Below are 21,539 nucleotides of genomic sequence, written 5' to 3'. Positions count from 1 at the left end.
GAAATGTATTGGAGAGTTCCGTTTTCTCTCCTAGTTATTCTGCTGTGTGTGGTAGGAGCAGGACTGTTGTAAAGATCTGAGTGTTGAAATGTGTGTGTGTGTGTGTGTGTGTGTGTACACTGTAGTACCAGTCTATCATCAGGTTCTGTAAATTATATTATTATGTTCTGTAGACTATAATAGAAGAATTCAATTGCTTTGGGTTTTTTCTGTTTCAAAATATCAAGATTAATAGCTTCAACTAAATGTTTCAAAGACTACCTTGTAATGACAGAACATTGTCCCTTATTCTCCAAGTCACTGAATTGCAACCTGTTGACTACTTTACTGTTAAAGTGGCACTGTGTCTTTTTAGAACTATCACTTTGACATTGTATTTAGTATCTTTCTGCAGCCACAAAACTAAAATACATTCTACACAAAGGAAATTTCATTTTTTCCAAGATAGTGTTTTATTGGATTTCCATCGTGCAGCTATACTTCTGGGAGGAAAATACAGCTGTATAAATCAAATAGTCCCCCAATCCTTCTGGTATGTATTAGGTCAGTGATGACCCCCAAATCTCATTTTGGTACAATGGGAACGCAGTTGCTTATTTCTGCGGAAGATGCAAATATACCTTGTGAATTAGAAGAGTATTAGCAGGCCTAAAATAATTGTGTACTATTGGGAGGAAATGAGTTTGCAACAGCTACAGAAAAGTCTTCCTATGAATCCTGAAATTTCAACTCTCCTTGCAATTTCCATTATTACAATTCCGAATTTTTTTTTTTTTTTATTTGAAGGGAAGTATGCATATCAAGCTAACAGGACTGAAGTAGAGGACTATACTGAAGAATTCAGTTTGTATTCAGCCTTGGGTCTAGCTCTTTTTGGTAGCTTTAAATATAAGATTGGAATGCATAGAGATCTTCCTTTTTACATTTCTGCTGCTTGCCAACAGCATTATGAGTTCTGACCAGAAGCTCTAGTAACAGAGCAGAGGTAGAAAGAAGCCCAGAATATCATTGGGTCATTTACCATAACCTTTGCAAGCAGGTCTGAAGAGCAGGCATGCAAATAAATCCTTGTAAAATACCAGCTGATCCCAAGCTTGGAGATGAATTGGAACACTGGGGTGGGGAAGATGTAATTGTTAAACCTCATTGATTGGCAGAATACTTTGAATGAATAAGAGTCTTTTTCTAGCCTTGACGAATTTTCTCAATCTAGGAGCCAGACTCACTTCTAAGATTTCAGAATTTTTTATTTTATTTACCACTTTTTCTAATTAATGCTACCACAAAACCCTTTGACAGGTTATGTACTTTATTAATGCTATAATGTAAGTTTTGTAGTCTATAAATAACAGTGGGGAACGAAGTCTGTCTGTCTGTCTCTTTTTGCCGTCTGGTTGCAACCAATTCATGGCAACCTCATGGGGTTTCCAAAGCAAGAAATAGTGACCCTGGTATTCCTTGGTTGTTTCCAATCCAAGTATTAACCAGGGACAGCCCTGCTTAGCTTCCAAAATCTGACAACACTGGGCTCTTCAGGTCAGGTCATCATACGGAATGAAAAAGCTAACCTCTAACCTTATGTAACGTTCCCACAGTTTCTTATAGTACCATTGCTTATAGTTCCATTCAGTTAAACTGGATATTGGAGCCAGTATAGAAAACTGCTGGCTAAGAAATTAATCCATCTGCCATCTTTGAATGATGTAAAATAATGTTTAAGTATCAAAAAACAATGAGAAGAACTTTATGTACCGTATTTGCCGGCATATAAGACGACCCCCCAACATTTCCACTCAAAATATAGAGTTTGTTACATTACATTATAGTACTATGGACCACTATGGGCAGGTATGTCTATCCCAACTGAAGTGCACCCGGCGTATAGGACTACCCCTCCACTTGGAGGCATGTTTTTCAGGGGGGGAAAGTAGTCTTATACGCCAGCAAATAATGTATGTACATTTAGTTTACTGAATTTTGTTGTGAAATGAAATCATCTTTGTATTTCCATTGAAAACCGCTAAAACAAACCACAATAAAATAATTGAAAATAGACACCTGAAATTTGTTGAGGACTGATGTACCCATGAATTAAGTTTTTCTTCCATCTGTAATTTGCTAAAGGAAGTTCCAGCAATTCCAATGTTTCCAAAATAAAATGGCCCTTCCCTAATGCACCCATGCAGATCCAGTCAACTTTCATCCAAGTAAGGCATTTCTTTATAACTGGTGGCCAACAGATTGTGTATACTGAAGAACAGAGATCACTTTATAATATTTTAAATAACATCCTCCCTCACATACCATGTTTCTTTTGGGTTTGTTCACTGTATGTGATGAAGAAGTTATTAAAATTTTGTTTATGTTTTAATGATTGCATTGTGCTTAAAAATTGAAAGTTTTCCTCTTATAGCAAGATGAGTTGCACCTTGAAATTTTACTGAACTTCCAGCAGATACATGAGCAACAAAAACATATGTCCCTTAAATCCTTATGTGAACTATTTGTGGGTTAGTACAGTGAATTTGTCCCATTAACTTTAGTTAACAGGGATGGGCATGAGCCAAAATTCAGCACCAACTTGGGCTAGTTCAGAGCCCCTGAACTGATGCTTGGGGAAGAAGCCTTCCTGAATATTTCCAGATTTTTGTCTGTTCCATTCAGCTGTTCTTGGCCAATTAAACAGCCGAGCAGCGTAGGTTACATAGCTAAATCGTTGGGTTTAAATGGCTGTGAGCAAAATGGTGAAACAAAATGGACCAGTAAAATGGCTGCCAGACATCTCATTCCAATAGCTGACAGGCAGATCTATAAGCCACAGCTAGGGGAAAGGGGGAACCAAGCTCACTGAACCAGCGTGGTTTGGATGGGGGCCCTTTGGCTCAGTTCGGGGTTCAGTTTGGGGGCCACCTCAAACCAAAGCGGGTTTTTTAGGTTCATGCCTATTCATACTAGATAATATTAAAGCTTGACTTGTTTAAAATGCTATACAATTATTTTTATAGTATGGCTTTTTAATATTTTTGTATCTTATTGCAAAACAACCACATTTAAAATACAGTAATGGTATTAATTAAAATAATAAACATAAACATTCCCAAATCCAGTACACAATAATGATCTGGGGCCTCTTATTCGCTAATAAGGGGGAAAAGCCTACTGACAGTCTGACTCACAAAGGTTTTCTGGGACATATACCTGCTCTGGGGCTACTTGGTTGGGACCCCTCCCTCCCTTGCAAACACACACACACACACACACACACACAAAGAGAGACATACAGAAACACCCTTCCTTTCCTCCCCCTTTCCCCCACTTACCTGTTGGTTTCCCAATTTCCTCCTCCCTCGCAAACACACCCACACACAAACATACAGAGACTCCCTTCCCCTCCCCATGTTTCCCTCCTTATCTGTTGGTTTCCCAACCTCCTCCTTGGTTCCTCCCCCTCCCACACTTGTAAACACACACACACAGACTCCCTTCCCCCCTCCCGTTTCTCCTTTACCTGTTGGTTTCCCAAACTCCCTCCCAAGCAAACACACACAGACTCCCTTCCCCCCTCCCCCTTCCTCTATCTGCTTATCTTGTCCTCCGGTCTGTGCCACTACCTTAGCTCCTGCTGTGCATGCAACGACTAACAAGTCCCCTGGGGCTTGTGCAACCACTGCCAAGGCCTCGGGGGTGGGGCAGCCACTGCCTTGGTCCCTGCTGCCAAGGCCACAGGAGCGAGGCAGCTGCCGCCTCAGCCCCCTACATCTTCTGGTGTGCTCTGTTGGCGGGACTACGGAAGTCATGTTCGTATTCATTTCTGTTTGACAAGGTGCGCCAGAAGATGTGTCTCACATCAAAAATAGCAGCAACATAATATTTAAGTCATGTATCTTGTGAGTTATCCCTTGCTGGAATTTTCTGTGTTCTCGGACTGAGTATTATTATTTATTAGATTAGATTAGATTTGTATACTGCCCTTCTACATGAAAATTGTCTTCCCTTATTTTACCACTGAATAAACGATTTTGTCTTTGAGAGAGAGAAAATAGTGTCTCCCCATTTCAGGAAAACAAGTGACATATAAGACAAGCACAATAAATCTTCCCAAACGGTAATTGTTAAACTATGATGTCATGACACATAAGACAAACCACTATTTTTCATTGCTCGAGTAACTAGATAGGATTTATAGGTGTGCTGCAACTGGAAATGCTCAGGGCCATGCTGTGTTCTGAAGGGTGCTGAAAAGGAATGTGCATGGCCCAGGGTTACAGCAACAGTTGTGAGTAGACGCCTTCTCTAATTGGGGGTTCTGTGAAACTGACATAACGAGTCAGACCATACTTCAATCTAGCTTACTACCTCGATGGTAGTTCCTTGAGGCCCCTCCAAGTCTTATCACACTTATACACACTTTTCTTGGATGCTTTAGGATGCTTTGGGCTGGTCCTGCATTGAGCAGGAGGTTGGACTAGATGGCCTGTATGGCCCCTTCCAACTCTATGATTCTATGATTCTATCCAGCCTCACTTTAACCAGGGATTCACAATGAGACACTGCATGAAGGCATGCTTTCTGCCACTAAGCTGTGGTTCCATTTCTCTTGGAAAAAGAGGTTACCCTCCCTAATCTGGTTCACGAGTTGGCCTTGATAAGTATCTGTTTTCTCGTCTGCATATGAATGCATTAGAAAATGTGTGCTGCAAACCAAGGGCTCTTCATCACTTTTCTAGAAGAGCCTTAATAGCGGCTATGTCAAAGTTCTTCTGCATGCCAGGTGTGAGTTTCTATTTGCCTTAGTCTTTGGAGTGAATAGGTGATAACAGCAGAACTTCAACAGAACCTCTTTTGACATCTGTGGCCCTTTGTCTTGTATGAAAGCTCTCATGGAGTTAGTAGGCAGAAGACCGATTAATGTTGTCCCTTCAACCATTTCCCATTTAAAAACATGTCTCTAACCTTTTAAAAAAACGTGAGGCATTTGCAGCCAAGTGAGAGACCTGACCAGTACCCCAGGATAGAAATCAGTCCCAAAGGCCTTAGCATTAAAAGAAAACATGTCTACAATTTCATCCTTTCTTCCCTGAAGCACAGCGACCATGTATTTCTCTAGCACATAAGATATTAAGTTATCACTATAACACAAATCTTCCTAACTTTCCTAATGTAATACCTGCAACAGAAGAGAAATGCATGGCCCTATTTACATCTACAGGAATAGAATACAACTGGATTAAAAAAATCTAGTTTAACAGTTTCACTGTAGATTTGCTCTTTCGACATGTTTTTTATATTTCAGGTTAGCAGCAGAATTTTTTAATGTTCTGCTAGCCAGGGCTGCTGAGAGTCGCCACAAACCCCCCAAAGTCACTTGTCTGGCTGTTGCCATATGTCTATTATAATTATCCGGGGGGGGGGGGGAGTGCTTCCTTTAACTACTTTGATAGATTATGGGAAAATATTAACTCCCCCTCATCTGTTCATAATATTAACAACGGTTTTCTGCTATATTACTATTAAATATGTTCAGCATTGCCAACCAGGATGGATAAAGAGTTGAGACCAAGACTGAAAAATAAATGGGGAGATTAGAAGATGGAAGAGAAGAATGAAGGCAGATCTTATAAAGAAGAGAACAAATCAGAAGAGGAAAAAAGTGTGGAAAAGAGGAAAGCATAGTGAAGGTTTTAAAGTTTTTTCTCCATCACACTAACCAGATCTGACTGCAGAGACAAAACAGTGGAGCTTGGAAAAGGCTAATGTAGATTGCAGCCTTGTCAGGAAGCTGCATATGACTGTAGCAGCCATGGGGTGTGTTGGCTGGCCTTGCTTGTCTTGTACCAGTGCTGACATGGGTGATGGATCTGACCCACAGCCTCTTAGTAAACTTTGCAGAAAGCCCGAGCCAGCAGAATCAGAGTGACGGCTGCTTAGTGTGCATTGCCTTGCCTGTGCCCCTTGTGACTCCAGTGCGTTTTAAAAACTGAAATTGCATCCCTTGTTGGGTCTATGAGGCTGACTTCAAGGGCCCTCCAACTGACTTGAGTCCTGGGATTTATGCCCCCAGTCCCATCCCTCAACAGCTCTGCTGCTGGGCCCTGAGTGCCATTCTAAATGTCAGATATGTCTGATAATTCTCCTTCATGGAGATATCCAGCGTGCTCAGGTGTTATATCAGCCCTGGGTATAGTAGGATTAGCAGTAGCTATAACAACATTAATGCATCCTGTGTGATGCTAATATGTCAGCAGTGACACCAACCTAGGAACTGGACCACTGCCAAAACACACACATATGTGTGTGTGTGTGTGTTTATTAAATATTTATCTGTGATATTGCCATATATGGTCATGTCGATTTCCTCCTCCCAAAATGGCCAATGGTGAGTTGGGGGGGGGAGTGGAGGGGGCCCAGGTGGGTGTGTACATAGCCATGCTTCCCAACTATATTCTGCACAATGGCGCCACCTCTGGGGTTTCTGAAGAATGATTCAGAGGTTTCTCAACAGTGAAAAAGTTGAGAAAAGCTGCTTATGTACTGACTTAGTTTGTTCCGTGGTTTGGTTGTTTATTTATTTATTTGGATTTTTATACCACCCATTCTTTACAGCTCTGGGCGGTTTACATGGAACATTTAATAATCTATAACAGGGGTAGTCAACCTGTGGTCCTCCAGATGTCCATGGACTACAATTCCCATGAGCCCCTGCCAGCATTTGCTGGCAGGGGCTCATGGGAATTGTAGTCCATGGACATCTGGAGGACCACAGGTTGACTGCCCCTGATCTATAACATACAAGTTTCAAGACAACATCATAACAACCAAGTAACAATTTATAACACACTATAAATAACAACAACACCATTGTTTAATAAAGAATTTCTGTCATTTGGTTTGTAGGCTGTCTGGTCCCAGGAATAGGAGTGGATTAGATACATAGATGGATAGATACGCAGCTAAGAGTCCTTGCATGCATTTTCAACCCATTTTCTTACGTAAGAGAAAGGAAATCTCTTGCCTTTTGTGCCTGGGAAAGCTACCGCAGCAGGCACATTTTCTTCCCTAGTCAGTGCTCAGAAGCAGCAAGAACTATTTAAATTCTTAATAATACCAGCACATTAGTTCTAAATGGGAATAACCCTACGAGAAAACGGTCTTGACTAAAGTAGAAAAGGCAAAGGGATCTTTAGCCTGCATAGTCCTTCATATTTTTTTCTGCCGTTCTATGTGAATGTGGCTGGATAATTGCTCCTCATATTTGCATTGCTGAAAACCTCTACATTACTTGCTAAAAGATGCTCTGGGATCTGATTTCTAAAGAAGGCGGGGGTGGGGGGGAAGGACAAAAGAAAAAAAACGAGAGGGGTACGCAGTTCAGTAGCCTGATTGACACTCAGGGGTATTGAGACAGCGTTAGGACAGCTTGCAGCAATCCTGTAATGTTACTGGGACTGCAGCCAACAGGTTTTGAGGTACTTGTGTGTCAGAGCCAAAAATGGATTTTTTACTTCCCAGGCTCGGAGCTAGGAGGAAGATTTGTCTTTTCAGTCATCGACAGCTAACTGGTTCTCCTTCAGCTCAGATGTGACAGGATTCATTTTTTTTTTGGACTTCAGGCACTATGCTGCAAAATATTTTCAATTTTTCATGGAAACATTTAAATGTCCCCATGTGAACATTAGGAACCAAGCCTCTCAAAAGCACCAGTATTTGGCTGATTAACTACACATGTTTTAGTCCTAATGACAAAGAAATGAAAAGAAACGGACTCACAAAAAAAAAAGAAAAAAAATTACCCCTCCCCACAGATGTATTTTCAGAATGTTCCATCCATAACCCACTAATTCAATAAATTTGATACTGCCAGCTTGGTGTTAAGAGTGGTGGTCTCTAATCTGAAGAACTGGGTTTCATTCCCCCACTCCTCCACATGCAGCCAACTGGGTGACCTTGGGCAGTCACCATTCTCTCAGAGCTCACTCTGCCTCACCTGTCTCACAAGGTGTTTGTGGTGGGGAGAGGAAGGACAGGAAATTGTAAACCACTTGGATACTCCTTTGGATAGTAAAAGGCAGGGTACAAAAAAAAATCAGCTCTTCTTCTCATTCCAGATTCATTATAATGTTAGTAAGATTTTGTTTCCTTTTGGGTCTCTGCCATCTTGGACAGCCTGTGTTCCGTTCTCGAGCTCCTAAGTTCAGAATATAAAATCACTCTGCGCCCTTCAGGCTGAAGACGATTGATGATTTCATAAACTGGAGCCTGCTTTTTATGTGGCATTGAACAGCAGGGGGAGAACAAGGAGAAGCCCTGAAGGGCTGTGAATTCATTTATCTCCCTGTTTTTAGTCACTGTGCAATTAAGTCCATTTATCTGATATCCATTAGCAGTACCTCACAATAGGATACTGTGCTTGATTTCTCTCATTTGACATAATCTTTGGGGCAGTACTGTAAGCCTTACATAGTCCCAAAACAGTAGGACTAGAATTTACCTGAAGGTCATCTAGTTTACAACCCTCATGATTGAAACTCGTATACATTAATTGATAGTTTGTCTTAAACCTGGCACATATGCTGGTCAAATCAGATTCTGCACTGTGTCAGAGATTGGTTTTGAGGCCAGAAAATACGTTACTTGAGTCTTCTGAGCTCCTGTAACTGAATGTGCTTTGGGCCCGTCTGTCTCTTTCTATAAGCACCTGTCAGATGGATTTTTATAACAGGAAGCTTCGTGTTACCTGTTTCAGTGGCTTCCATTACCCAATTACATTATACCTTCCAACTGAAATGCAGTTTTTGTTCGCTTCCTTAAAAAACTATCCCAAAGAATCCATTGCAGTTCTGAATTAGAGGTTCTGAGGTGACATACAGCTTCTTTTTCACTCTCTCCTATCCCCAGTTTTCTAGAGCCCGTTGTATTTTCTGCACAACGGGTATTATTAATAGTCTTGAATAAAACTTTGTTGGTCTTACGGGGGCCACTGGACTCAGACTTTGTTCTGATGTTTCAGACCTACATAGCAACTCACCTGAATCTACTGATCTGAGTTAAGTTTCTTATAACCTTTGAGATGGAGTCGGTAATAAGTTAGTCGCCCGGTCAGTGCGGCTCGCGACTTGGTCCCAGGCAATTTCCCAAATAGGTGCCAGAGGCTGAATTCACACGTGCACATTGTTCAGCACTTCTGCTACTAGTATGCAAGTGTAGAGAACAGGAAACTCTAAAAATTCTTTATACTGGTTTTCTAGATGAACTGACTATGCAAGACAGTTAATTTACACACTCTCCTGTTCTTTACAATCTAGGTGTGGTCTTGGACTTAAAATACCTTATTTGTTTAGTCACAACAGCAGCAGAACCGTATAACACGCCTTGAATGCCCAACCAAAGCAATACACCCTCTTGGTTCTTGAGAAACAATAGTAAAAAAAAAAAAAACTTTGCCAGCTGAAGTAAGGTAAAGGTAAAGGTATCCCCTGTGCAAGCACCGAGTCATGTCTGACCCTTGGGGTGACGCCCTCTAGCGTTTTCATGGCAGACTCAATACGGGGTGGTTTGCCAGTGCCTTCCCCAGTCATTACCGTTTACCCCCCAGCAAGCTGGGTACTCATTTTACTGACCTCGGAAGGATGGAAGGCTGAGTCAACCTTGAGCCGGCTGCTGGGATTGAACTCCCAGCCTCATGGACAAAGTTTTCAGACAGCTGCCTTACCACTCTGCGCCACAAGAGGCTCAGCCAGCTGAAGTACCTGGCCTTATTGCTGCTTGATAAGGTGTTCCTGGAAACAAAATGATGAATCGTATCCATTCATAGCATCATAATTTCACAGTTTCTCAGTTATACTGTCTTCTAGTGTAGTTTTGGAAAAGGAGAACTTTTCAAATGCCTTTCAGTAAGTGGCCAAGCAGCTATGTGCTAGCCACATGATAAAGTGTAGCCATTTTGTTCTTATGAACTTTTTATGTGAAGCAGGTGTCCTGGCTTCGGCCTAGTTGAAAAACATAGGAAGCCAGCTGTAGTGTGAATTAATGACCCTGTCTCCCTGCTCCTGTGAGCAAACATAAGCAGCTGAGTTGGAGCTCTGGGCTGGTTAGTCAGGACAGCAGCTGCAGAGAGCAAGAGGGGCCCAGTTAGGTAGGTTTAGGCAACCCAGGAGAGGCAGGGAGAGCGTCTTTCTCTAAATGGTCAGTGTAGCAACGAGAGCAACTGGAATGTACAAGCAATAGTGTGGAATTTGAGTGGTTTAAAATGCACATTAATCAGATGAAGTGGAATTAAGAAAATTAAGTAGGATCTAGTCCTTTGCAAAAAAGGATATGTTAACGAACCAGGCCTGTGCTGATCATAAACTGAAATAGGTTCAAAGCAGTTTGAGAGGGGGGCAGAGCTATTTCTGGTCCCGTGGGTTGGGTTGGGACGCCATTCCAGCCTCTTTGGGTGGGCCCAAAACAGCCCCAATTTTTTTTTCCAGTGGATAAAAATAATCCCAGGATGGAGTGGGGTCCTGTGAGTACGTTCTGAAGGAAAAATTGCATGCTTGCTGCAGTCTAGACGAGGCTAGCTGGAAGTAGGTTCTGTGGGCTGCAGGAAAATCAAGCTGACTCCAGGCAAGGCCCAGTTGGAATAGTCTGGATCTCTAGGCTCACCCAAGCCCAAATCCTTTGGGGAACTGGGTTTGGCACTGCTGAGGCAAGCACTTAGGGAGTGAGGGCTTCCTCTTGCGACAACCAAAGCCACCAAAAAATGTCTGCCCCTACCAGCTCTTTAGAGCCTCTTGTGGCGCAGAGTGGTAAGGCAGCCGTCTGAAAGCTTTGCCCATAAGGCTGGGAGTTCAATCCCAGCAGCCGGCTCAAGGTTGACTCAGCCTTCCATCCTTCCGAGGTCGGTGAAATGAGTACCCAGCTTGCTGGGGGGTAAACGGTAATGACTGGGGAAGGCACTGGCAAACCACCCCGTATTGAGTCTGCCATGAAAACGCTAGAGGGCGTCACCCCAAAAGGCAGTCGTGCAGCTCTTTAGACAGCTTGGACCTGGGCAAGAGATTCTGCTGGCCTTGCTGAAACTATGTCTGAGGATGTTTTGATTAAGATGGCAGAGAGGTGTTGGAAGATGGCTTTAACTCAATGGATTGTGGGTTTTTCTATCTGGCACATCACCACCTTTGCGTGTCACTTCAAAAGCACACTTTTGACTAACGCTCATTCTGCACATGTTGGATAATGCACTGTAGAAATAGATTTTGTTTCTGTTCTGCACAGGAAAATCCACCTGCAAAAGCACACTGAAAGTGCATTATCCATCATGTGTGGAATAGGCCATTGTGTGAGATCCAGTGTGAAGCACTGTCAACTGCGTGCAAACTGGAACTCCCCTTTAATTTGCACGACTGCCTTTTTCCTTACGTTCTGCCATGACATCTTTGCCTGTGTCATTATGGACTTCTACAGGTGCCAAACTGCAAATGGGCAAAATAAACAACTGCTCTTGTACCTGCTTACTCCATTCTGGTTCCCACCCTTGTGGAACAGAGGTCAAAAAAGGTCCTTCTCTTTTGGTCTTCTGCAAATTATGCAAAACTGAACTATTTAAGAGCGCCTTCCTGCACAGAAAGTACAGTAGCCTTGTAAAAAAAAAAAAAAAAGAGTTCACAAACTTGGATAAATAATTGCAGTGTTGCCCCAGAGGGTCAGACCAGAACCAATGGGATTAAATTAATTCAAAAGATTTTTCAGCTAAACATCTGGAAGAAGTTCCTGACAGAGCAGTTCCTCAGTAGACCAGGTTTCCTCAAAAGGTGGTGGGGTCTCCTTCTTCAGAAGTTTTTAAGCAGAGGCTAGATAGCCATCTGGCAGAAATGGTAATATCCATGGTTCCCCATCTCTATGTGAGCAGCAGTCGAACTGCTGATTCTTTCCTTTAAGGCCCATAAATGGCTTGAAGATAGGTTGCTTGAAGGATCGTCTCTTTCTGTACCATCGAGCCTGCCAGTTAAGATCTGCCTCTCTATGCCCCCCCCCCAGACACATCTTATTCTGAGACAGGTGGTGACAGATACAGGGCATTTTCTGTGGTGGCATCTTGCCCTTGGAAAGCCCTACCATTGAGGCTCATCTGGCACCTTCTTGACTTTCTTTTAGATGTCAGGCTAAGACACATCCTATTGCCACGACTTTTAGTTTGGGGTGCGTGGGTATCGTAACAGCTTTTTGATCTTCTATTTTGTGGATGGCTTTTAATATAGCTTGGGGTTCTTTTTATGCAGCTTGGTTTTTAATATGGTGGTTCTCGTAAGCTGCCTATGGCAGGGCTCTGAAACACAGCATGGTGGTAGAAAGGGCCATAAAGTCACAGCTGACCTGTAGCTACCCCATGGGGCTTTCAAGACAAGGGATGTTCAGGAGTGGTTTGCCACTGCTGACTTCTGGATCACAATCTTGGTACTCCTCCCATCCAGTACGGGTATACCATGGAGGTCTCCCATCCAAACCCTGCTTAACTTCCGAGGTCAAACAAGATAAGGCTAGCCTAAGAAGCAGTATGAAGTTTTCTAAACAAAGTAACAATAACAAAAAAAATTCCACCCTCAAGAATCCAGCCCTGCGTAGGCTGGGAAAAAAATAGCTTGGGTTGTTCGCCCACAGGGCATAAAGGTAACCGTACGATACACTGAACTCTTTCATGCTTCGCAGCTATGCTCTGTTGACAGAGGAGCCTTAACCCCATGCCAGCCCTGTGGTCTGATGGTGGCTGGAGTTGAATGTTTTCCTACTGAACGCTTGAAACTCCCGTGAACCACTGATGTAGAAAAAGATCTTGTTGATCCTTCTTAAGCCTGTCAGTTGTTCCTGAGACACAGATGCCAGCACTGATAGCTTGTGCCTTATGCTGTCATATGTTTATAGCATGTGCTGGCAGGGGTTCATGGGAATTGTAGTCTTTGGACATCTGGAAAGCTACAGTTCAGCCACCCCTGCTGTATCGGAACCAGTATGACTTGCAGGAAGACGTTACCTGTACAAGGCGATCACTGTTGCCCTTAATTCCAACACTGAATAATTTATTGTTCTTTATGATAGTTGAGATTCAAGTCCAAATAGCTGCTGTCCAGCTCTTTGTTGACAACAAACCCACGAGGAAAATAACAACATTTTAATCAAGGTTGAATTGTATGTAAGCTGGGTTGCAATGTACCATAAAAAACAACAACCAAACACCCCAAATTTCTTTGCCAGCCTTTTGAAAATACCTGTTTGGGGAAGTACAGTAATTAACTACAGTGCCAAATCATGCCTGCACACTTATCTTCCGTAACGTTTGGTGCAACAGGACCATGAAATCTACTGAGGCTAACATTGGATTCTTCATCCAGACATCCCAATGAGCTGTGTTTTGTTTAAGCCGGAGTTCATAGCATATGGCTCCCACTAGTCTGCTGCTAGCCTTCAGAGTCCTTGAATACTGTTCTGGATACTATACTTGGATGCTGTTCTATTCCGATGCCCTTTGCTTTTCTAAATTGTTGGCAAAGCTTCACTGCGTAATAGCCTACAATGAATGGGCATGGAGGTGGGGGCGGGAGTCTTGGATAGGCGAAGCTGACTTGCTTTCCCATCTCTGTCAAACCTCTTCGCTGAATTCCTGAACTGCTGAGTACAAACAAAATGTGGTCTTCTTTCAGCCCTTCCTCCCTCCCTTGGCAATCATCAGCTGTTCTCCTTCAAATCCAGCCACTACAGAATCTACAGGATTCCCTAAATGGTATTCTGAGACAAAGTCATCCGCAGCCTGCACCTCCCCCTTCCCTTCCTCCCTTGTCATCTTTTCCTCTTTTGAAGTGTCCTCTCTGCAGAAGCTGTCATCTCTGAAGTGCATTCTTGCTTGTGAGTCATCAGTAGCAGGGGATGCAGGAATGGGGAGCAGACAAGGGGAGAAAGCATTCCTAGAAAGCTCTCTTAGGAGTTTCCTGCCTGCAGGGCAACAGGACCCTTGCCTGTGCCACCTGCATTCAGCTAAGGGATTCTGACATTTATTTATTTGTATTGGTGCATTTAGATTTTTTTTTAGTCGCCATTCACCCAAAGGGTCTCAAGGTCACTTACAGCATTAAAACCAATAAGGTAAAAACACCTGAAACCAAATAACAAATATAGAACATTAACATTAAAATATCAAACTAGTGAAATATATGGCTATCACTGTATCGCTAATAAAAACAGCTCAAACATGTGGTTACCCTCCTAAGACCAACCTAAACAATTCCAGTTTGCAGGCTTTGTGGGAACTAAACAAGACTGGCAGCACACAGGTGCAATCGGAGAGTGCATTTCACAGGGTAGGGGCCACAACTGAGAAGGCCCTTCTCCTGGTGACATCTAATGGAGCCATTGTGGGACCTGGCACGTGCAAGAGGCCCCTATACATTGCTCAAAGGGAGCATGGCGAGTTGTAATGCGAAAGGTGGCCCCATAGGTTTGGGAGCCCCAGACCATTAAAGGCTTTAAAGGTTAGCATCAAGACCTTGAATTGGATCTGGAGAACCATTGTTAGCCGGTGCAGCTGCTACAGAATTGGAGAGATCTGAACTGACTGTGATGTTCCAGTCAGCAACCTGAGAGCTGCATGCTGGACCATCGGCAGTCTCCACTGTGTTTTCAAGGGCAGCCCTACATAGAGTGAATTGCAGTAGTCCACTCTGCAGGTGATTGTTGCATAGATCGGTGTGGCAAGGTCTGACCCAGACAAATAAGGAGCCAGCTGGCAGGCCTGGCGTAGGTTGAAAAACACCAGCTGTGCTTTGCAGAGTTTGCAGCTGTCATAAGCTGATATTCAAGCTGTAATAAATCAGTCATGTGAAAACAATAGTTTATTACCCCAGTTTAGCAGCTACCAACCAACCATGGTTTAAACATGTCGTGCGTACATACATCACATTAAACAGACTAATCGAACCTTCATAACACGATTATTATGACCTCAGTAGTTCCAGAATCATTAGGTGGATATAGCAGCTCAAACCGCTGAATAAAATAGAAGCTTAATGAAGCTGCGTAGTGATATATTTCAATATACCTCTTAAACTGCAGTACTGTATTTAAGGATCAGAGGGGAGAAATAATTTTTCCAGACAGAAATTAGATGTCCTCTGAATAAATGGTTCCATATTTCATTTATACACTGCTTTTCTTTCTAGTGGTGATCCAAAGAAGCTTACTTTTCCTTCCCCCCTTGTTATAACCTGTGAGGTTGGTTACGCTGAGACTGCCTGACCTGCCCAAGGTCACGCATTAAATGTCCATAGCAGAGTGGGGATTTGAACCTGGGTCCCCCGAACCATAATCCAACACTCTAACCAAGGGGATTTTATTTGGCATCAAGTCTGTTTTTGGGAAGTTTCAATCAGAGCTGGGGTAAATGTTGTGACAGCTGGTAACCTCTGCTCTTGTGAGTGAACTTCGCTTATTTTTAAAAAGTGAAATAGGGATACTTGGAAGTCTCCTGTGGCTGCCCACATGATGAGCAAAATAAGATTCCCCCCTCCCCCAATGGCAGAAGTAGCCACTAGGTGTCCATATTTCATGGGTTAATTTTTGTGCAGGAAAAATCGGTCAAGATACTGCCTCTGGGTAAATATCAGCCTCTTCTCTCAGCTACATTAATGTCGTCGTCCCCCCCGTTGGAAAAATGTAGATGTAAATATGGGTTTGATGACATGTCAGCGCAGATACCTTTGATCTTTTTAAACAGTTCCTGAAAAACCAATAGGGATCCGTCCTTTTTTGCTTTCAATGTCAGAAATGTGAAAAGTGCTCAGAGGTTGCCATTTTTTTAAAGCTGGCTGTTTAATTGCCACATAAATGAGTGTAAGATCTCTGTGCAGTTGTGAGCAATTTTGTTAGCTTCTTAAATTTTTCCAGAAATTTAAGCAATCGTTTGCTGAGAGCGCGGCTATTTTTGCATTCTGCGGCGGTAAGATGGGCAAGACAGACCATAAAGGGGATTTCATCTGAATGTTTTAAGTTAGCGATGGAAGATAAACACTTGAATATCTTGCCTGCTAAACGCTCCTTCCCTAAGAATCCAAGGATGCAATTAGGTAACTGCTGTTATCTTTCAAGGACGAAACTAAAAAAAAAAAATCGTTACCAGATAAGTGAAAGTGATATTTAAACTGAATTTCTTGTAAATTGCTTCACTGTGCGTGACTCTGCACTTCGCTCTTTTGGGCAGAAAAGTGGGTTATAAGTATAGACATGAATGTGTGCAATTGATGTATGAGACTAGTTGGAAGCAGAATGAATCAGTACTTCCCAGTTTCGCCCACCGCTAACATCAAGCAGTCTGGTTAGTTGTGCTGTTTGGGGTTCTAAAGGAACATAGCACATCTGTGTGCTGTTAACCCATTTTCTTAACATGCCTCTTTCTTTAGTGTATTTTCTGTCCAACCCCCCCCCCCCCCATGCCAATCTTTGTGGATAAATTTGCATCCTAGGCCAAACAACTGTTTGGCTAAAGTGCTGCTTAAAGATTGGATGGCTTTTAAATGATTCTCCTTTTCCTTCTAAATTTGGTGCAGAAGAATTAGCAAGGCATGGTATTTTGGCTCAGGAGGAATATCCATACTGAATGACAGATGGCCACAAGAGATGCTGTTCTTGAATGGCTCTCCTGATACGCTTGTTCCCCTTGCAGCGGGTGGTAGGATGTGGCTAGATTGGCATCCTGGCGTGGGTCATCTGAGATAGACCAGCCTTTGCTGTGTTATTAATAATTCTTGCCTTGCTCTGTGTGTGTTTCTTGTAGGTACACCAAAGGCTCCTTCCGTGGCAAAGCATGAGGGTGGTGTATTGCAGTACTGTAGTGCCCTCTGATGGTAAGTACAAAAATACATTAATAAGATTTCCATTTGGAGAGTTTTTCCGGTTTTTGAATCAAGCTTTGTTTTCTTTCTGCTTATACTTTATAATCTCATTTTGCATGATTTAGGGATGTACTACTGAGTTTTCTCACAGATTAAAACCAAAAGGCAAACCCTCATGGGCCTTTTATATTTTGCTTGGTCTTTCTCCATTGCTGAAATACAAGTTGGAATTGTGTTTTAAATTTTTTTAGGTCAATTGCCCTCTTTTCCCGTTCTCGTTTCTTTCTTGTTTGAGAATTCTTCATCATGATTGGGCTTTTGGTGACTTCACAGTTACTGTCCAAAATTTCATTTTACCAGCCTAGTTTAGGGCCAGCTTTTCAAGGTCAGTCCTGTATTTGAAGGGCAGTCAGATTCTTTCTTGCAGAAATTCTAAATATCCCAATGCAACCTTGTCTTTACAATTAAAAAAAACACACACACACATAGTTTCACTCTTAAACTTTCTTTACTTTTGCAAGTAAAAATTTGACAGACAAGTTTTCTAGAAAAGTGTTTGTATCTTCCGTAACTTATCATAAATGTAACTGGCTCATGTGACCTTAAAGAGAAACGGTTTAGTTTTCTCTGCCGTCTATTTGCAACTAAATCCAAACTAAAAGAAGGTGCCCCCCATCTTCCATAATTTCCAATGGGAGGAAAAGCAGCAAAAAAGCAAGAACTGATTTCACAGCAGAGTCTTCTGCAATAGAAACTGAAGGGGGAACATTGTTGGCAGAACCAGTGCCACTGTGGCAATGCGAGCTCACAAAATCCAGGTTAGGGAGTTTGCAAGCTTAGCACTGCCAGGGTGTGTACAGAAAGCCCAGCAGGACCAATTCTACTGTGGCAATGCTAGCTCAACAAATCCAAGGTGGGAGGGCTTGCAAGACTAGTGTAGCCAGTGCATGTACAGAATGTCCAGTAATGCCAACTCAACAAATCAAAGCAAAGGGAGGTTCGAAGTCCACCATAGCCAATGTATGTATAGAGTGATGAGCAATACCAACGCAGTGTACTAGGGCTCAGCAAAACCTAGTACCTTCTTCCCTTCCACTGAAAATAATGAAGGATAGGGTCACTGACTTTGGGTACTCTGTACATGCACTGGGTTCACTGGGCTCTCTGTACATATACTGGCTGTGTTGGGCTTGCAGGCCCCTCTTGCTTGGATTTGTTGTGCTGGCATTGCCACAGTGGTACTAGTTCTGCTGGGCTTGGACTCCCCCCCTTTCAGTTCCTACTACAAAACCTCTCCAGTTTGCCATAAGTCCTCCCCCCTTTTCTGCCCCCCCCACTATTAGAAACAATAGAGGATAGGAGCACATTCTTTGGTGACCCATAGAGTTAGACTCCCTGATCCAATCTTTTTGAAGCTTGGGGGGAGGGTCTTAAATTTCGGTGCCTCTACCTCAAAAAAATTCCTCTCCCTCAAAAATTCCCCATTGACTATAAGGGTCCCATAAGGCAGTGGTCCCCAACCTTTTTATCACCGGGGACCAGTCAACGCTTGACAATTTTACTGAGGCCGGGGGGGGGGAGTCTTTTGCCGAGGGACGTTGCCACCGCCTGAACCCCTGCTCCACTTGCTTTCCTGCCGGCATCCCTGACTTCCTGCCGCCCGCTGGGTGGTGCTGCCAGCAGCAGCTGTGCAGTGCCACGCCGAGGGCGGCCGCTGGAGAGCACCAAAGGTAAGCCGGCGGCAGAGTGGCAGGGCAGCCCCTGAGGCAGCAGCCGGGGAGGAGGACAAGGTGGAGTCGCGGCCCGGTACCAACTGATCCATGGATTGGTACCGGTCACCGGACCGGGGGTTGGGGACAGCTGCCATAAGGTATAATGGAGCTGGGAAAATTTGCAATTTCCAAAACCCCCTCAAATTTAAATACTATACTGCTATTGCAATTCAAGTTTTTTTTTTTCAGGAATCCCAAATTTTGGGGAGGTCAAATATATCCCAGTCTGGAAAAATCCACACTTTATGTGCATGCACACCCCTAATTATAAGATAGGACTTTCTGCCTGGCTAAATTTAGTGTTTATGGGTTATGCAAATGGATTAATGAGTTCCCCATAACCATCTTCTCTGTTTTACTGTATTGATTTACAGTTTGTTCAGCTTCATCAAGTTTTTAATTATTCCCAGAATCCTTTCAAGGATCTCACTGCTTCTCTTGGATCTGATTAAAAAGAGAAATGGTGCTGGGTATATTCAGCATATTGATAAACCCTCATTCTGTATCTCTGGAGTAGATGTTGCCAGAGGAAACAAAACAGAAATCTGAATAATCGTAAAAGAAAACAATACTTTCACAGCACCATTTTCTGGATGATATCTTCTTATTGTTTTATTTATTTATTACATTCATAGACTGCCACTCCCAGCAAGCTGGCTTGTGGCGGTTCACAGAATTAATATAAATACAAATCTCCCATAAAAACACCCCAATATTAATCTCCTCCAAGGTCTCTAGCATTAAAATGGCGGTATACAATTCAAGATAAAACTCCTCTCATGCTTCGGCCTTCCAGCATTGGTCCAGATAGTGATCAGTGGTTGATGATCAAAAACCAAGGTGGCAACTGGGTGCAGCCATCAACAGCTCTAATGTTGCATCCAAACCTGGGGGGGACGGGACCAGATCTCATACCCCAGGGTCTTCCCACCCAGCTTCAACCAAGCGCCTGGTGGAAAAGCTCCCTTCTGAGTCCTGTCAGAGCCCACAGCTCGTCCAGGAGCTCATTCCACCAGGTAGGGGCCAGGACTAAAAAGGCTCTAGCCCTGGTTGAGGCCAGGTGCGCCTCCCGGGGTCCAGGGACTCTCAGCATACGAGAATGATGGACCTTCTACAGAATGGTGAATTGTAGTTCTGAGAGATGTTTCTGAAGGGACCTATTGCTGGTGGAATTAAAAGCCACCAAGAAGTTCCATAGGGTTGTAGTCCACCAATAGGTCCTCTGTCAAAGATTGTAACTCTTCTTCAATCTAAATTCAGCCATGATGACAAAAACAGTTTCTGTTGGGAAACCAGGCCTGAACCCAAAAGTGAGTTGTGAAGCCTCTTAAAGTAGGTTGCAGGCCAGCCTTCCCTAATGGCTAACCCTGCCTGTTCCATTGCTCGCTTTTGTATTTTGAAAACCAAGATGTGAACTGGAAACAGCATCTTCCTTGTCATGTTTAGGTTGGTTTTTCTCTCCTCCCCAGCATATACATGTTCATGAAGTTGCAAAAGTGTGCTTTTTAGAATCGGGGGAGTGGGAGTTAGAAGGAGTAATGAAGAAAGAGAGGGTGATTAAAGGCTACGTATGCTGGAATGCCACTTGCTTGGGGCTCATAATAGGGGCAGCTGTGCTCTTTGTGAACATTTGGTTAACCACTGTAGAAAGTGGAATGCTGACCTAGATGGATGCCAAAAAACCTTGGACCAGCCCTGGATGTATCACCATACCAAGAAAGTATTGGACTTCTGGATGTCCAAAAAGATTGGGATCCACCCATCTAGATAACCGTCTTTATCCAGGAACCCCTCAAGTTATTGAAGAGCAGTCTGAAATTCCCATGGTCAGTGGAGTTTTCCCATTTAGAAATCTGTCCACTGTCTCCTTTAATTATGGATGGATGCTCTCCAGATAGTGATGCATTATCTGATTAGTGTCTCTTGACTAGTTTTTGCAGCGAAGGATGGTTTAGGGCACACTGTAGAATTGACATCTCCAGAAACTCATTGGCATTCTCATATGAAATGCACATCAGGAGTTGTGCCAGGAATAATTTCTTGGGGTGCCTTCTTTAAGTAACTGCACTTACTACAGGAACTGCCATTCAGTGCTGTTTACAGCTATCATTGAAGGTTAGCTGGAAATTTAAATTAGTTAAAAGTGCGGCTGCTCATGTTTCGGCTCATATGAGCCAAAGGGAATTTAAGGACATCCGCTGGATCAGACCAGTGGCATCCTACTTCACGCAACAGCCAACCAGAATGCCAAGTGAAATGAGTTGTCGGCAGAGATCCGGAACCTTTTGGAGCTGTCAAAGTTCCAAAGAACCTACAAAATGGCTCCCTTCCGTCAGGCCTATGGTGGAGGCCAATTCTAGCACGGACTGGCATCAGAAAGGTTCCCCTCCCCTCCTCTCCACCTCCCTTCCCATCTGAACCTGGATATAAAAGGCCAATAATGGTGACTTCACGCAGAATAAGGTGGGTGGTGGTGGTGGTGGTGGAAGGGTGCTCACTGGAACCACTACAATTTGACAGAACCAAATTGGTTCTGACAGATAACTAGTTAATTTTTAATGTTTTTTAATGTTTAAAAAATGATCAGGTAATATGACCATGTATGGTTAAGTCAACCTGCCCCACCATGGCCAATAATGGACCTGGAGGGGGTGCAAAGTGGAGGGGCCCCAGTCATAAAAATGACTTTCAGGGGTGTGGCAGGGAGGTGTGGTCTGCTGACATCACTTCTGGGGTTTCTCGACACCTGAAGAATATTTCAGGGGGTTCTTAACAGTAAAAAGCATGAGAAAGGCTATGTTAGGGACTGAGCACGACAGAGTCTCCACCCGCATTCACAGCCTAGATAGTTCTCATTGGGTATATTGTCGGAAGAGGCCTTTTTGTTAATTTACGAAGTCATGTTTTTCTC

The 21,539-nt window shown here is 43.2% G+C and overlaps 1 protein-coding gene across 1 annotated transcript in view; it reads left to right on the top strand.

Annotated features, from left to right (window-relative positions):
• The window catches only part of MCU (mitochondrial calcium uniporter), a 117,165-nt gene that overhangs the window by 78,187 nt on the left and 17,439 nt on the right, over positions 1–21,539 (top strand). Inside the window, exon 2 of the mRNA XM_077350423.1 lies at positions 16,799–16,868. Within this exon, the coding sequence (XP_077206538.1) occupies positions 16,799–16,868 (70 nt within the window). The remainder of the gene's footprint in view (positions 1–16,798; positions 16,869–21,539) is intronic.

Source organism: Paroedura picta, chromosome 8 (genome assembly GCF_049243985.1).
Source record: "Paroedura picta isolate Pp20150507F chromosome 8, Ppicta_v3.0, whole genome shotgun sequence".
In the NCBI taxonomy this organism is placed as follows: Eukaryota; Metazoa; Chordata; class Lepidosauria; order Squamata; family Gekkonidae; genus Paroedura; species Paroedura picta.
The sequence above is the reverse complement of the archived record's forward strand: the minus strand, read 5'-3'. Positions and strand labels throughout refer to the sequence as shown.